The 17,246-nt window shown below is 43.0% G+C and overlaps 1 protein-coding gene across 3 annotated transcripts in view; it reads left to right on the plus strand.

The window, feature by feature from the left end:
* The window catches only part of Nsf (N-ethylmaleimide sensitive factor, vesicle fusing ATPase), a 594,435-nt gene that overhangs the window by 533,266 nt on the left and 43,923 nt on the right, over nucleotides 1–17,246 (plus strand). For all 3 annotated transcript variants that reach the window (XM_050120418.1, XM_050120417.1, XM_050120419.1), the window contains exons 9-12: nucleotides 1,413–1,612; nucleotides 8,085–8,250; nucleotides 8,844–8,918; nucleotides 9,397–9,584. In XM_050120418.1, coding sequence (XP_049976375.1) covers nucleotides 1,413–1,612; nucleotides 8,085–8,250; nucleotides 8,844–8,918; nucleotides 9,397–9,584 — 629 coding nt within the window. The remainder of the gene's footprint in view (nucleotides 1–1,412; nucleotides 1,613–8,084; nucleotides 8,251–8,843; nucleotides 8,919–9,396; nucleotides 9,585–17,246) is intronic.

The raw sequence follows: 17,246 nt of genomic DNA on the forward strand, positions 1-17,246 counted from the left end.
CTGTATTCTATTAAACACTGCCTGGCCCGGCTAGTTCCAGCTTCTTATTGGCTAGCTCTTACAAATTGTTCTAACCCATTTCTAATATTCTGTGTAGCCCACGAGCTGGCTTACCAGGGAGGATCTTAACCTGCGTCTGTCTGGAGCGGGAGAATCATGGCGACTCCATCACTAAGCTTCTTTTTCCCAGCATTCTCTTCTGTCTACTCCGCCTACCTAATTTTCCGTCCTATGAGGGCCGAGGCAGTTTCTTTATTATTAACCAATGAAAGCAACAGATAAGATACAAGACCCACCTCCATCATGTCACTGTCAACCCCAAAGCTCTCCCTCCTCAGAGCCTAAAACTTCTAGTGGTTAGTTGTATCATGTGATTTATTTTACTTCCTGTCAATGGTAGGTACCATTGTACCTTTCCCCTGAAGGATAGAATTTTTAAGGCTCTCGTTTCAGAAAAGGATAAGCCGTTTTCACAGGAACACACCTGTGTTTTCACCTGTAGTTATGAGAACAGCACTGAAGTCCAATCATGTATTACCTCACTGAGTGTATTTCAGTGTAGCAGAAAGAAAAACTGTTCATTAGAAACCATGGACCAGAACAGTGACACAGTGAAGGTTGGTGTTCCCAGGAGAGTGAAGAGAATCTCAGGTCATCTTCACCTTAAGAAACTGAGCAGACAGCCCTGAGAATCAGCCAGAGAGACTTAGGAGTCTAGATCATCAGTCTTGCGAGTTTGGCTTATTAGTGACAAGTAATCGAATACTGTTTTTGAAGCTTCATTTTTATCTGGTTGTCCCTAAAAAGTCATCTACATTTGTTACTGGCCATTTGTTCGATGAAGCCGTCTAGCCTTAGTCACTAGATGCCATCCAACTAGACCTCAGGACTCTGCCCATCCGACCCGCCCAACACTCCTGCTTCTCCAAGTTTGTTCTGGCTGGTCGACCCATTATCTTGTGATAAGGACGTAGTTCCCATAGCCCACTGTTTTGTGATAGATATATTTTCCATTAGAACTTCTGCAAGGCAGACTTGCCTCTGGCTCACAAAGGATAATGAAAAAGCAATAATTCCTAGTTAGATAGTAAGTCAAAGAGACAGTTCTAGAGTAAAAGTGTTCATTCTAAGTGAAGTTAAAGAGTTTTCCAAAAATCAGTAACTAGCAGCTTCCCTTCCTCCTTCAAATCTTACAGCGGTTAGGGCTGCTTTTTGGATTTTCTGTTCAAAGAAAATATAAGAGGCTTGACCGATTACTCATGTCTGTCCTCAGCATGCGGCTGTTAATGTACAGAAGTGACATGGGTGTCTCGTCCTGAGGTGCAGGTGTGTGTGCGTGAAGAAGGCAGACCCTCCGTTAGACGTCCTTGATTTCAGCGAGCTGGCTAAGTCTGTCTCTTTTTCCTGTCTAGGTTGTAAACACGTCAAAGGCATCCTGCTGTATGGACCCCCTGGTTGCGGTAAGACTCTCTTGGCTCGACAGATTGGCAAGATGCTGAATGCGAGAGAACCCAAGGTGGTCAATGGGCCAGAAATCCTTAACAAATATGTGGGAGAATCAGAGGCCAATATTCGCAAACTGTTTGCTGACGCTGAAGAGGAGCAAAGAAGGGTATGTGAGCATAAGACTAACATACTAGACACTTAGTATGGCTTACGTGACAAGTGACACCCAGAGACACGGAGATGGCCTGCCATCTGTATTTTGAAACAACTTGCAGGAAAATTTTAGTTGGTACCAATAGTTCCATACAGCATTGCCCTAGAGCAGTGGTTCTCAACCTGTGGGTTATGACCCCTTTGGGGGCCAAATGACCTTTTCACAGGGGTCACATATCAGATATCCTGCATATCGGATATTTATATTACAGTTCAGAGCTGTAACAAAATTACAGTTATGATGAAGCAACAAAAGTAATTTTGTGGTTGAGCACCACTGGCCTCGAGGTTATGTGGGGCTGACGTGACAAGAAATGCCGTTACTCCCGTGTTTAGAAACAGATATATTTTCAAGTGACGCTTTTGGACCACGCCGCTTCCACACACTTGAGCTCCTTTGTCTTGTGGGAAAGGAGGAAAGTTAAGTCTGTGAATAGACTTTAGGGTTTCTCCGTGTGTAAAGTCCCACACGAAGTAAATCCCTCCGTCACACTGAGTCAGCTCAGCTGTGGAGCAGCACCTGTCAGATTGTGGCATCTCCAGCTCTTCCCACCTGTAATGACATGGAAGCATGCGGAGGGCATTCGGAGCCAAAGGGCTGCATTGAAATTGACTCAAGTTTAAAAACTCAAAAGCTGCATTTGGGCCTTAGGGAAAAAAGTTATTTAAAAACCAGACCTGATGGGGCTGGAGAGATGGCTCAGAGGTTAAGAGTATTGCCTGCTCTTCCAAAGGTCCTGAGTTCAATTCCCAGCAACCACATGGTGGCTCACAACCATCTGTAATGAGGTCTGGTGCCCTCTTCTGGCCTGCGGGCATACACACAGACAGAATATTGTATACATAATAAATAAATATTAAAAAAAAAAAAAACAGACCTGAGCTTTGTAACTGTGACGGCTGTTTGATATGTTGCTTTGACTGCATCACAAGTTGCCCGGAGGTTTGGTTGTACATTCTGGGTGTGTTTCTGGGTAAAAGTAACTTTGAATTGGTAGGCCCAGAAAAGCAGATTGTCCTCTCAATGTGAGCGGAAAATCTAAATAGAAACAAGGGACCTAGAAGCCACTGAATAACATTTTAAGAGCCTGAGAGAAAAATATTTTATTTTATTTTATTTTATTTTAATAGGAGTTACCGAGCTGGGGGTATATTCAGTGGTGGAGCACTTGTGTAGGGCCTAGCTTCAGTCATACTGCAAAAATAAATGAATGAGTCTCTTGTTCACTTTAGCACGTGGATGATGTTGTGCTTCCTGTTTTGAGGAGGCCAGGATGTTCACTCTCTGTTGAGTTTTCTTTGCTGTGTGTGGCCAACCACGGGGTTACGATGTCAGTGGAACTCTTGCCTTGTTTGTTAGACTCTTCGTGAAGTCAGGGGGAATGATTGCTGATGCTGTCATCTCAGCTGGTGAAGTCGACAGTGCATCTTAGAGTTAAGAAAAGGTCCAGTGGACTTTTGTGGTTACTGAAAGATAAAGTGAAGTTTAATATATTTTTAAGAATACATGTTTGTTGTTTGTTTGTTCTTTGGAAATTTAGAAAAAAGAAAAAGCATGAGGTAGCCATCCCTATAAACAGTTAGTGTCGACTGCTAAAAAAAAATACCTAAAAAGGTAAAACTGAGCCAAATGGGCCCTGATAGTTATTCACTAAACAGAGACGAGTTGAGATGACATCTGGAGGAGCAGCTCATAAAATCTCACTGGGAGTTTCCATGTAGCGACAGAGATGCCTTGGATACTGTTTTTAAACGCGCAGCTTAAATATGGCACTGCTAACGATAAAGCTGCGCTGGCCAAGAATTTCTAGGTAGATACTGATCACACCCAGCCTCTTCTGGTATTCCCAGCTAATGACCCCATGGAAGGGAAATGTCTGCTGCAAACGCCTCCCCTCTGTGACTCTGGACAGTCCAGGCTGACAGAGACGAGCCCTTCCATATAGGTCAACTTGATAAATTTAGAACAGCCACCTTAGAAGTCTGTTGCCATGGGCTCAATAATGCTGGCCCTGTTTCTATGGGAAGGACTGCAACTGGTAAAAGTAGAGTCAGAAGCCAATAAGTTGAAGAGGGCTGCATTATGGAAAGTTCAGTCCCTTGGTACACTGTTAATTGATGATTCGGCTATGTGGATCTGTGAACCTGAGTCCAACTTACTATATAATAAGAGCTTGCCCTAAACTAATCCTCTGTAAAACTTGATGCTATTGAACTGACTAGGTGGGGGAGGGGAACGGGTGGCAGGTCACAGGGTTAGTAAGGCACTGGAAAGGTCAGGATTGTACTGACTTGTGTTTTGGACAGATTGCCCCTGTGATGGGTTTGTCAGACAGCATCTTGTAGTCTTCAGCATCCTTCTTGACTAGGCGACATCAGGGTTGGACGGTGACAGAAGTTGTGATGCCACAGCTCAGGGCATGCAGACTGGGACATGCAGACAGTGTAACTCCTTTCTGTTCCTTGACATTAGGCAGACAACCCTGAACATAAATATCCTCTTATATTTCAGACAGGGTCTCACTGTGTAGTCCTGGCTGGCCTGGAACTCACCATGTAGACCAGGCTGGCCTCAAACTCAGAGATTCACCAGCCTCTGTCTCCCATGCCCATCCAGGCTATGAAGGTCTTTTAAAAATGTAAAGTCCTACAGTTTTTCAGTCACAAACAACCGTGTCCTGGTTTTGCACTGAGTTAATTACACTTCTGTGAAGAAGTGTGCTCTGGCAAAGCCAAGCTGGAAGATCCAGTTTTTCTGTGGGTGGAACAATGTCAAGTTTTTGGCATGTTTTTTTTTTTAAGAAGCAAACTATCATTTGTCTAGACATCTATTCAGTATATACGAACTGAGAAATGAAATGTTTTAAGCTTAATTTAGTTTTAAAAATGTTTGTGGAAGGAGAATAATTTTGGTTTTAGTTTTGGCTTCTGAGACAGGGTTTCTCTGTGTAGCCCTAGCTGTCCTGGAACTCACTCTGTAGACCACGCTGACCTCAAACTCACAGAGATCCACCTGCCTGTGTCTCCCGAGTGCAGGGATTAAAGGCATGCACTACCGCCACCATACCTGGCTAATTTCTAAAACAGTTTCTTCACTGAGCCTGCAGCTGCCTTTGGCTAGGCTAGCTGGCCAACAGGCCCCAGGGTCTTCCTGTCTGCTCATCTTGTCTGGGGTTTCAGATGCACACCACTGGCCAGCTTCTACACAGGGGCTGGGGTCTGAACTGAGGTCCTCGTTCTCATGCAGTGAGCACTCTGCCCACCGAGTCATCTCCCCAGCCCCGTTCTTCTTTTCAGTTTGCCTTTTGCTTTTTGGTTATAATTGCTGGAGGTTTTCCCTTCCATTGGGATGATTCTAATGTTTGTTTAGAAGTAAGCATGGCTCAAAATAGTTTTTTTAAAAGATTTATTTATTTTATTTGATGTATATTTGTAAGTCTGTGCCTGTATGTGTGTGTACCATATATGTCTGGTGCTCTCAGAACCAGAACAAGGCACTGGATCCCATAGAACTGGAGTTAACAGTTGTTTGTGAGATGCCATGTGTATACTAAGAATCAAACCTAAGTCCTCTGCAATAGCATACACATACGTATGCACACACCTGCGCACACATACACACATGCACACACACACCACACAGAAACCCCATTAGACAAAAATTACTATGTATTGTAAAAATTTAAAGAGAAGAAAATGTAGGTTACCATCAGTTTATGTAATGGGATGAATTTTTAAAAAGTAACAGAAAACAATAAAAATAAAAACTGATATTGACTGTTTGTGGTAGTTTGAATGTATTTGGCTCCCATAATCTCATAGTGAGTGGCACTATTAGGAGGTGTGGCTTTGTTGGAGTAAGTGTGGTCTTGTTGGAGGTGTGTCACTGTGGAGGCGGGCTTTGAGGTTTCCTATGCTCAGGATACCGTCCAGTGTGTCAGTCGACTTCCTGTTGCCTGCAAGATGTAGGACTCTCAGCTATTCCTCCAGCACCACATCTGCCTGCATGCCACCATGCTCCCTGCCACCATGACAGTGGACTGAAACTCTGAAATTGTAAGCAAACCACCCAATTAAATGTTGTTGTTTTAATAAGAATTTGCCTGTGGTCATGGTGTCTCCCCACAGCAATAAGAACCTAACTAAGACACTGTTTAGATACTAAAAATAACGAGAACACTTACCTTCTACTTAGCAAAAAGTATGCTGTGAATAACATTATGACAACAGAGGGCAAAGTGAAATAAAATATTTACAAAATATGTTAACAGACTTAATTAAAAATCATTTTTACAAATCAGGAATAAAAGACAAACCAAATAATAGAAAATTAGCAGTGGTAAAAATATATGTAATTTCTATTTTTGGTTGTGAGCCTAGCCTTTAACTGCTGAGCCATCTTTCTAGCTCAAAAATATTTTTAAAACGTGCCAGCATCTTCAGTAATTAGAAATATGTGACTTAGAAGCAGAAAAGTCAGTTCCTAGTCCCATTGAAACCAATCAAACACACAGAAAAAGATACTACTACTGATTTGTCATGTTGGTAATTAGTTTTTAATGTTTTTGGTATTTCTTACTTGTGAGAACATACCGAAATAGGCAGTCCTGCATTGTGGAATGCTAAACTGATTTAAGGAGGGGAGGAGCCTGAGGATGTAACCCTAAATTTATCCCCAGAACCACAAAACAGCAGCACAAATTATTTTAGAAAAGAATTTGACACTCTATTTTAAGGTCTTTAAAATAGTCAGTATACCTTTTAACCTAACAGTTGAATATAGGAAGTAATTATGTATTTTGTCAAGAATTTATGTATGAAAATGTTAATTGCAGCAACATATATAATTAGAAATAATTAAATATCTAACAGAAAGGAATTAATGTAGAGTGTGGTGGTTGAACTACGAAACCAGCCATGATGAAATTTTAGAGAGCTACTACTAATCACAATGTAGTTCTGGAAAAGCAAGCCAACTGAGAGTATTACATGGTATTACGTTTTGGCTAGTTGACTGTGGTGCTTATGATCTCTTCATGTTTTCCTATCTTTTCCCCAGATTTTTTCCAATTATGTAATTTGCAATTAGAGAGAGTGAGAGATTTTGGGGTACTCAGCCCTAAATGGAATGTCTATCAAACCCCTCTCCTCCAGGGTCAAGGGTCAATAGGGAAGAGCTGCAGAAAGATTGTAAGAGCCAGGGGTGGTGGGTGACTCCACGGGAGCCATCTTCCAGGCATAATAGGGCTGATGCACACATGACAGACCATGACCGCATGCACGGACCTGCTCAAGTTCACCAAGCTAAAAAGGTCTTCGCAGTTGGTGCCTGCTGGGAAAGAGCAAATCAGTTCTCCAATGGAGCGCCACTGGGTGCATCAACTCTCCAGGGCAGGCCTGCCCAGGAGAATTATCAATACAAAATGGACCCCATGCTGTGTGTGTACATGTGTGTATGTATATATGTTTGTGTGTATAAGTATGTATATAAATATGGATATGTATGTACCATGGCATGTGTGTGAAAGTGAAAGGAAAACTTGTGGGAATCAGTTCTTAGACCGTGAGGGTCCCAGGGATTGGATTTGGGTCAGCCTTTACCTGCTGAGCCATTTCAGTGGCTCCTTAAGCCTCTTGAAAGACTGCATTTTTACAGGCTGGATGTACAGAGGCAAAGGAGGGTGAATCAATGCTCCAGGCTAGCCAGCGATTCATAGAGAGACCTGTCCCAAACAAAACACACATCTCATGCCCCAAAACAGGGGCTGTATTTTTTTAAATCAGAAATTAATAAATTCTAACCATATCTAATCCTTTGGTTCACTATGCTTATCACTTAATTTATATTATTTATATATATTTTCACGTTTAGATTATGTCCATTCTCTTCTGTTTTGTTATTCTTGGTTTTTCTTTTAGTGTTAAACATAGAAAGTAAAAGAATCATGACAGATGTCAATTAATTCTGTCTTTCAAAATAGTAGAGAGGATTTGATTGCCTCCCAAATGAAGAAGCGTTGCATGTTTGAACTGGTGGCTATGTCGGTTATCTTGACCCGATCGTTACACACTGTACGCCACATTGAAATGTCATCACACCCCATAATAACTGTGCAGTTACAATATGTCAGTTCAAGTAGCAAGATGTTTTCTAGCATGTTCTCTCTGGTCCCTCACAGGAGGCTTAATTACTAAGTATAAATTCTAGAAAGCCCATGTTAATTTAAGCTAATGAATTATTAGCTGTTTTGCAATTCCAACACCCTTGAGGGGGCAACAACCATGATTTAATTTATACTCATCTATATTTATTAGCCAAAATGCAGAAAAAGCAACCTGTAGAGTGCTTTGGTTTGTGTTTCTTGATTAGTTTGTTTAATAATGCATTAGATTGTGACCTTTAATATACTATCCTTCCTTCGTAGCTTGGTGCTAACAGTGGCTTGCACATCATCATCTTTGACGAAATCGATGCCATCTGCAAGCAGAGAGGGAGCATGGCTGGTAGCACGGGCGTTCATGACACTGTGGTCAACCAGCTGCTGTCCAAGATTGATGGCGTTGAGCAGCTGAACAACATCCTCGTCATTGGTATGTCTGGAGTAAAGGACGACACCTGCACATTACCTTCTGGCTCGCCCAGCTGGACTTGGGGCTGCACTGCTCTCCTCGAGAGCTTGAACTGTTGTACATTTGGAGCTGCCGCTTAAGATGCTTTTTAGGAGGGAAAAACATTACTGCTTTACGGACATTGAAACCACCGCTTATAGGAGGGGAGACCTGCGAGCTGGAGAGGCCGTAACCCTCTCTCCTTTTAGCCACTTAACTTGCTCTCGCTGAATCTTATAAAAGACTTCTCTTTTTAAATGCACATTTCATTACAAAGTCTTGCAGTATTTCCTACTAGATAAAAAAATAAATATTTTTGGTTTAGTGTTATTTGGTTTGTGTTTGACTTTTAGAAAATGTTCTTAGGGGAGTTACTTTTCGGGGGCTGTTCGAGACAGTTTCCAGGCTGGCCTCAAACTCATAGATCCGCCTGCCTCCACCTCCTGAGTACTGGGATTAAAGGTGTGCACCACCACTGTCCAGCTGGGAAGTGACTATTTTTACCTATACTTAAGTACATTTTATTTTACATTAATTATGATTAATTGCTCACTGTTCTTAATATCCACATTCAGGAATGACCAATAGACCAGATTTGATAGATGAGGCTCTCCTTCGACCTGGAAGACTGGAAGTTAAAATGGAGATAGGTAAGTAACGTACATCACTGGTGTGGATGCATGCGTGTGTATGTGTGTACATGTATGTGTGTGTGTGCTTGCATGTGGTGTGTGTGCATGTGTTTTTGTGCAGTGTGTGTACATGCATGTATGTGTGTGGTATGTGTATATGTGTGGTGTGTGTGTGTGAGAGAGCCTGTATACATGTCTGTAGTGTGTTATGTGTGGTGTGTGTAGTGTGTTGTGTGGTGTGTGTAGTGTGTTGTGTGGGTGTGTAGTGTGTTATGTATGCATGTGTGTATGTGTGTGTGATGTGTATGCATATGGATGGTGTGGGTGTGTGGGAGGGGGTGTGTAGCATGCACCTGTGCTTTCAGAGTTCATTAATGAGAGCAACAGCATATTAATAATGCTCACTGTCAGATTACCCGGGAGAAAGCATTAGGATTGCAGCCGTATCTTCTGATGAACCCGAAGACCAGGGAAGTGTCTGCTTTTGTTTCCTCAGGCTTGCCAGATGAGAAGGGCCGACTGCAGATCCTTCACATCCACACAGCCAGGATGAGGGGGCACCAGCTGCTGTCTGCGGACGTGGACATCAAGGAACTGGCCGTGGAGACGAAGAATTTCAGTGGTGCCGAGCTGGAAGGCCTGGTGCGAGCAGCGCAGTCCACGGCCATGAACAGACACATAAAGGTCAGGACACTGAGTGAGCGGTGGAGCCTGTGGTCTGAGTGCCTGCCACCATTCTTTCTCTCTCTACCACACAGGCCAAGGTCAGGAAACTCCGTGAGCGGGCGGGGCCTATGGTCTGCAAGTGCCCACCATTCTTTCTCTCTTTACCACGCAGGCCAAGGAGAGTAATGCCCACTTTTTGGGTCAAGAAAGGTGGAACAGGGTTAGTTGTCCACTGGAGGACAGATGGCAGTCCTGCCCAATGGTGACCACCAGTTTGTTTAGTTGCTACCAAATGACAGACGGAAGATCCCGAAGTTGTTGTTTTGAACCTTTGTCCACTCTTAAGTTATAATATGTTAAAGAAGCTGAGTCTTCCGCATCCAGGAGCTGTCTCATGCAATGAACACTGAATAATTGCTATTTTTCAAGTTTTAAGCTGGATACCCAAGATATAAATCTTGAACTTTTCCCTCGAGGGGCTCAGAGTCAGAAAAACGGACTAGTAGAGTGTGTGAGTTCCTGATGTGTGTGTGCTGCTAAGGGTTGAACTCGGGGCCTTACTGCATGTTTTGCAAGCGCTCTACCGCTGGGCTGCAGCCCTTTTTATTATGGTCTTGTTAATTTGCCCAGGCAGGCCTTTGAGTTTGCTACATACCAGAGGCAAGCTTTGAGCTTGTGATGCTCTCGCTTCAGATTCCTGTGTAGCTGGGATTACAGGCATCTTCCACTATGCTTGGCGTAGTACAGGCACATCATAGATACTGTGGTAAAAATACGTATCAGGGTCCTGTTATTTTGCTAGGTAAGGTTTGATAGGTAAGTGTGCTTGGGTCTTTCTCATGCTGCTCTCTCCGTAGCTCCCAGTCTTCTGTCTCGTCCCTTTCTCCTTTCTACGGTGCCTTTCTCCTAACCTTCTGATTCGCCTGTAGGAATACCACCTGGGTGTTTTCTCTGATCTCAGAGGGAAGATTCTCGAACCACTTTCCCTTCTTCTCCTGTTTCTTTTTATCCAGCTCCCCAGGTTAAGATTGCAGAGTTACCTCTGCTGCACACCTGCGTCCTATGTCAGGTCACCTGCTCATCAAGGGGTCTGTCCAGAGCCGTGTTTTTCCACTGCTGTTGCCACCGCCTACTTTCTCTTCACTAACTGTCCTGGTTCAGATCCTTTTACCTTCATGGCAGCCATGTCTGCAAAGCAAGGGCATAGTCCCTCCCCTGGGACTAACTGGCCCCTCCAGATGTTCGCCCCGTTTATCTCTATGTATTTCAGCAAACTGAATACTTACTGGCTACCAAACTTTATTTTGTTTTTAGCCTTTTCGTTCTTGCTGTTTTGTTTTTGTTTTGTTATTCTTCTATGAACCTCTACACTCTTTGTTTACCTGGTATGTGTGGTCTTTTTTGTTTGTTTTTTGTTTTTTCAAGACAGGGTTTCTCTGTGTAACAGACCTAGCTGTTCTGGAACTAGTTCTGTAGACTAGGCTGGCCCTGAACTCACAGTGATCCACCTGCCTCTACCTCCCAGTTTAAGTGCTGGGATTAAAGGCGTGCACTACCACTGCCCAACACTTAAACCTTTTCTGATTTTCCCTTTCAAGAGTGCCATACTGTCTTCCTTCCTGAAGTAGTCACATATCATGTGTGATTCCTCCAGCTGACTTTGACTCCAGATAGTTTATCAGGCAGGTGTGGGTCTCAGTGAGAAAGGCACAGAGCGTGCAAGCCTTATGACCTGAATTGATCACCAGACCCATGTAAAGGCAGAAGAGAACCAAGTTCACAAAGTTCACATGGATTGTCACCCCCCACACACATACACACTAATATTTTTAAAATATAAATAAAAATAGGTTTATTACTTACTGTACTTGGTGACTATGAGCTTATAGCCTAGTAGTTGGAGGCTAAAGCAAAAGATTTGCGTAAGTTTAAGGCCTGCTTGAAGTACAAACCAAGTATCAAGCCAGCCAGGATTACATAGCAAGATTCTATTTCAACACTCCCCTCAAAAGAAAAAGTTTATTTAGTACCAGCTATATGCCATATGCTGTACAAGGAGTTAAAGCTATAACTGCAAAGAATTTAATTGCCTACTGTTGATCAGCATACATCCATATACAAGAATAGAAAATATGCCAGGCAATAGTGGCACACACCTGTAATCTCAGCATTTGGGAAGCAGAGGCAGGCTTCAAGGCCAACCTGATCAACAGAGCAAGTTCCAGGACTGTAGGCAGAGATTGCTCATTTGTTTCCCGGCCTCCCAGGCCCAAAATAGTCACACTGTACTGATAGAAATAGAAACTGTACTGATTAAAGCATTGCTTGGTCAGTTAGCTCATGCATATTTCTAGCTAACTCTTACATCTTGAATTAACCCATTTCTATTAATCTATATATCACCACAGGGCTTACAGTAAGGTGCATCTGTCTCCTTCAGCAGTTATGTGGCGTTTCTGTGACTCTACTTTCTTTCCTCCTCTCTCTGCTTGGAATTCCCGCTTTCCTCTGTTCTGCCCTGCTGTAAGCCAAAGCAGCTTTACTCATTAACCAATGGTAACAGAATGCAGCATATAAAGGGGAATCCCACATCACCTCTCCTTTTCTGTCTAATTAAAAAGAAAGGTTTTAACTTTAAATTAGCAAGATTACATACAACAAAACAGTTATCAAACAAAAATTATAGTTACAATATTCACATTTGGCAAATTAAGGAAAATACTCTGTCATCTATCTTTGTGAGCCTAAAGTTTTATGATTATAGCTATCTTTCTTTAACTCCATTAAAGACTTCAGATGGATATAATATTACCCAAGTAAGCAGGAAATGTATTGTAAGTAACTTCTAAAACTCTAGAATTGATAGAGACATCTTGCTGAGTGGACAGTCACCCAAAGTTCTTCTTTAATATTGGGACATCCATCTTTAGCCTACAGGCCCACAGTATTCAGCAGACTTTTCCATGAAGCAGGAAATTTCAAAGACAGTTATGCCTATATTGGCAGTTTGTCGGTCACTTTCTTCTGTGTCCTGCAGAATGTCTGGCAGACTCTTATGAAGCAGGAACCTTGAAGGACGGTCTCACCTTTAGGCAAGTTCAGCATTCACTTCTCTGTGGGTCCTGCATGTCTAGTTCATACAGCGTAACTTTGAGCAGTCCAGGCAAGAGCAGCTTCTTGCCCAAATGGTTAGCAAACTCCATAAGGAATTCCCACCTTTCTCTATTCTACCTTGCTGTTGGCCAAAGCAGCTTTATTTATTAACCAATGGTAACAAAAAAATTCACAGCATACAGAGGGAAATTCTACATCACAGGACAGCCAAGGCTATACAGAGAAACCCTGTCTCAGAAACAAACAAACAAAAGAAATTGCAAGAATAATGCATGGTAAAGGAAATGATGAGGCTTCTGATGTGATCAACTCACGGGATGAGAGAAGCCTTCCCTGAGGAACTTTCCAGAAGGATGTGTGTAAAGGGGACGTTTCCTGAGGCACAGGGACACAAATAGCAGGATAGGTTAGAGTGACTTCATATCACTTGGCCATGGAAGTTAGTGGAGGGGAGCTAGGAGGCAGCGCTGGGAAAGTCCTGAGTCAAGAAGGAGGATGCGCACAGAGAGCCTTCCATTCTCTCAGAGAAGTGCAGACTCTGTGCTGTGAGCAGTGTGAGTTCTAAGAATAGTAGTGACACAGTATTAAAACATAAGATCTCTTTGGCAGCCGTGTCAAGTGGGAGTGAAGTTGGTGACACAGGACGAGACATGGGGACTTTGATCAGGCAGGAAGTAACAGACCAAAGAGTGAGGTTGAGGATGCTGTCACTCTTTGGGGTCATCCTGTCATTGGTGCTAGACCACACTTGACCAGGCCCAGCCAACCACTAGTTCTTCTGAATAAAACTTCAGAAATACAGTTATGTCCATTAACTTCGTTTATTTGCGGCTGTATTTATGCTATCATGGCAGAACTTAATTTTGCAGTCAAATTCTATGTGAACTGTAAAGGATTTTACAGAAAAAGGTTCCTTGTCAGTATTCTAACCTTTAAGTCTACATCGTATTCATCTTGGAAATCCCACAGTTCCCTTAAACACTGAGCACATAGTACATGTAGTTTTTAAACTTTTTATCAAATGTATCTATTTGTGTGTGTGTGGTAGGAGGTTGGGCAGTAAGTACCTGTTACTTGCTGAGTCTTTTCACCACCCGTGTATGTTTTGTAAGGAAGTAAACCTACGTATGTATCCTTTTTTAAAGTCATTTATTATTTCTGTTTATGAGAGAACAACAAAAAAAAAAAAAAAAAAGAGGAGGAGAGGTGTGGGATGCCCACATGCCAGGGCACTTGTGTGGAGGTCATGGACAGCCTTGCAGAAATTGTTTCTCTCTTGCAGCTTTGTGTGTGGTGTGGGTCCAGGGAGTGTTAAGATCCTCAGGCCTGCACATCAGACACCTTCACTGGCTGGGTTGTCATGCCAGCCCAATATATGTATTCTTAACCAAACTCTGTCCATATTCTTAATTTCCCTACACAGCAGCAGGAACTCTTTAGCCCATTTTCCCAAAGGTTTAGACAGTATGAGGATATAGTATTGGGCCTGGATAATATAGATCCATCCAGCTATGACGATTCTGTTTTGTTTTCATTCTTCCTCCTTGATATAAACAGTGTAAATTAAGGGACCAGTGAGGTGACTGAGTTGGTGAAGGTGCTTGCTGCCAAGCCTGACAACCTGAGTTTTAGCACCAGAATCTACCTGGTAGAAGGAGAGAAGTAATTCCTGTAAGTTGTCCTCTGACCTCCACAAGCACTATAGTGTCATGCATGCCCCACCCACACATACACACCTTATACACACACACACACACTAATTTTATGTGTGTGTGTGTGAGTGGGTACACTTTTTTCCTCATTAAAGACAGGGCTTCTTTGTATAGCCCTGGATGTTCTAGAACTCACTCTGTAGACCATGTTGGCTTCAAACCCAGAGATCCACCACCTTCTGCCTTTGAAATGCTGGAATTAAAGGTGTGAGCCACCACACCACTGGCTCGCTAATAATAAATTTAAGAAATGAAATTTAAAAGTTGGTTAGAATTTTAAAACACCTATAGCATTCAGTACTTTATTGTGATATTCAAGTCTTCAGGGCACAAAAATCAAATTTTATTTCTACGTCCTTTTCAAAAACATTTGGGCCAAAGCAAAAGGTTGAGCGTGGCTGATAAGACAAACCTTCCCGGTGGGCAGTAGTTTTAGGTTCCCTGAAACAAGCAGGACGTCCTGAACTGCCTGTGTTTGTGTCATTGTACTTGAATGCGTGTTCTTGCTCAGCTCATCCTCACATGACATCTGGCTGTTGAGAAGGGTTTCTGCTTCGGCTGGAGAAGACTCCTAACCCGGATTTCTTGTCTGATCTGCTGAAAGGACTGATAGGCGAGGTCCAGCTGGAGCAACTCCCCGGGCTGCGCTTGTGAGCATCGGTGTTCTCCTTTCCGTAGACCTTTTGGCTGACTAAAGCCATTCTTCCCTTAATTTTGGAGGAACGATAAGAGCCTGGAAAGGTCAGGTTTAGAAGGTTACGAAGCGTAAGGGTGACCACTTGATATTTGCTGGTGTTGAAATACGAGCTTATGAGTTTGTGTCTAAGCTGGAAGGTGTTACTGCTTCTGTATTGATTAGCCGACACGAATAAAATGCAGAACATAGCTTATTAATGCAACCAAAAGGGGAAAAAAGGTTTTTTGAATGAGTAGAAGTTCAGAATCGTAGAGTTTTAGGAATAAAGTTGTGTTGATGTTGATACAATAGTAGGCATTAGCTAGGAAACACTGCACTTACTTTAATGAACAAGCAGAAATAAGTTGGCACTAGAATATTATTTACAGTTAGATAACTTTAAAATTCCTGCAGTGCCTAAAGACAATTTTATCTCCTCCCCTTACTCCTTGCCATTTTAATTCACTTATAATCTTCTGTTGTCATTGACACAGTGTCCCGTCCTATCTGTCTTCACTGTGTAGTCCAGGCCGACCCAACCTAGAGCTCTCTCCTCCTGCCCCAGCCTCCCGAGTGCTGGCACTGCACATGTAAACTACAATGTCTGGCTTAAATTATATATGTGACATATAACAAAATCATGTTTATAGGCTAATTTTGGTACATGTGTGCAGTGTACAACGAGAGGACTGGGGTCGCTGGCATACTCACGCACTTCTTGGTTTGGGAACCATTCAGAGTCTCTGTACCAGCAGTTTTGAAATAAGCACTAGTATGCTATCCCTGAGAACCACCCTCTCCATCCCCTCACACCCAAGGCCTCTGGGAACCGCTTATGTTTGTAGATCAGGCTGGCCTCAAACTCCAGAGCCTCCTGCCTCGGTCTCTTTAGTCGCTAGGTCCCTGTGGGTATTGCCTTTAGGGAGAACTGAGTCATCGTCCAAGGGGCCTTAACGTTAGAAAAGCAAGCCCTCCAGCTTCTCGCATGGAGATGAGAATTCTTCCTCCTACGCATGCCCTTCCCCCACGGCCCTTGTCTTGTTTAGGATTTCAGCATCCCAAACCGAAAGCTCCAACAGCCCTCCGTTCCCTTCTGCTCTCTGGAGCTAGCCAGCGTTCGGGATCCACCTTTGCTGCACACTGTCTCCACATTCGCATTCATAGACACACTTACTATATAGAAGGGCGTACGTATAATTGTACTGAGAGTGTTATTTTTCATTTTCCAGTGTTTGGAAAACAGTGCATGTCAGTACTTCTGATGTCCCTACATTATTTTGGACTGATGTATAGTAGTCTAGAACACTACCACATAAAAGATGGCTAGGCTGGGCATGGAAGTGAACTCCTGTGGAAAATGGTAACAGGAAGTCCACTCAGGTCCAGGAGTCTGAGGCTAGCCTGCACAAACCACAGGGCCAGAGCACATGCACATTTGATTTCATGCTTTAGTTTTAGTTTATTGGGCACTCGATACATGTGAGTGAATGAGCTAGTGATCTATTTAACATTAAATTCTTTCTGGCTATGACTGTTTGAGAATGCTGTCGGAACAGTGTCCGTCTGTCTCCCTGTCCAGTAAGAGAGCCGTTTTCTAGAAGGTCCATCTAGTTGTGTTTGTGGATACTGGTTTCATTGTCTCCTGCTATTGCCAGCGAGAACCACCACATCGGTTCTATTCCGGGTTGCGGGCTTGTTTTTGTTTCTCAGAAAGGCTCTGGGACTTGGTCTTCTTCTTTGATGTTCAGTGGGTTTGCCCTGTGTCTAGACAGGCTGGATCTCTTTCTATTGATCCCGATCAGCACTCATTGAACTGCAAAGACACACCTTTCTCCAGCTGTGGGAAATTTCCCCTCCCCTTCTAGTGTGTCCGTCCTCTGCTTCTGAGACTGTGTAGGTGAGTGGCAGATTTTCCTTGCATTTTCATCTTTCTTGCGACTGTCACTTGTTGGGATTTGGAGCAGAAAAGGAAATAAATACATGTGTTCTGTTTGCCTTCTTGATCCAGTTTCCTAACATAATTCTTTTTATCCCTCAAGGCTGAGTTTTTCTTTTTAAAAGTCGTGTGTGTGTGTGTGTGTGTGTGTGTATGTGTGTGTGTGTGTGTGTGTGTGTGTGTGAGAGAGAGAGAGAGAGAGAGAGAGAGAGAGAGAGAGAGAGAGAGAGAGAGTGAGAAGG

Source organism: Alexandromys fortis, unplaced genomic scaffold, assembly GCF_014885135.2.
Source record: "Alexandromys fortis isolate MF-2015 unplaced genomic scaffold, M_Fortis_MF-2015_v1.1 scaffold_174, whole genome shotgun sequence".
Classification (NCBI taxonomy): Eukaryota; Metazoa; Chordata; class Mammalia; order Rodentia; family Cricetidae; genus Alexandromys; species Alexandromys fortis.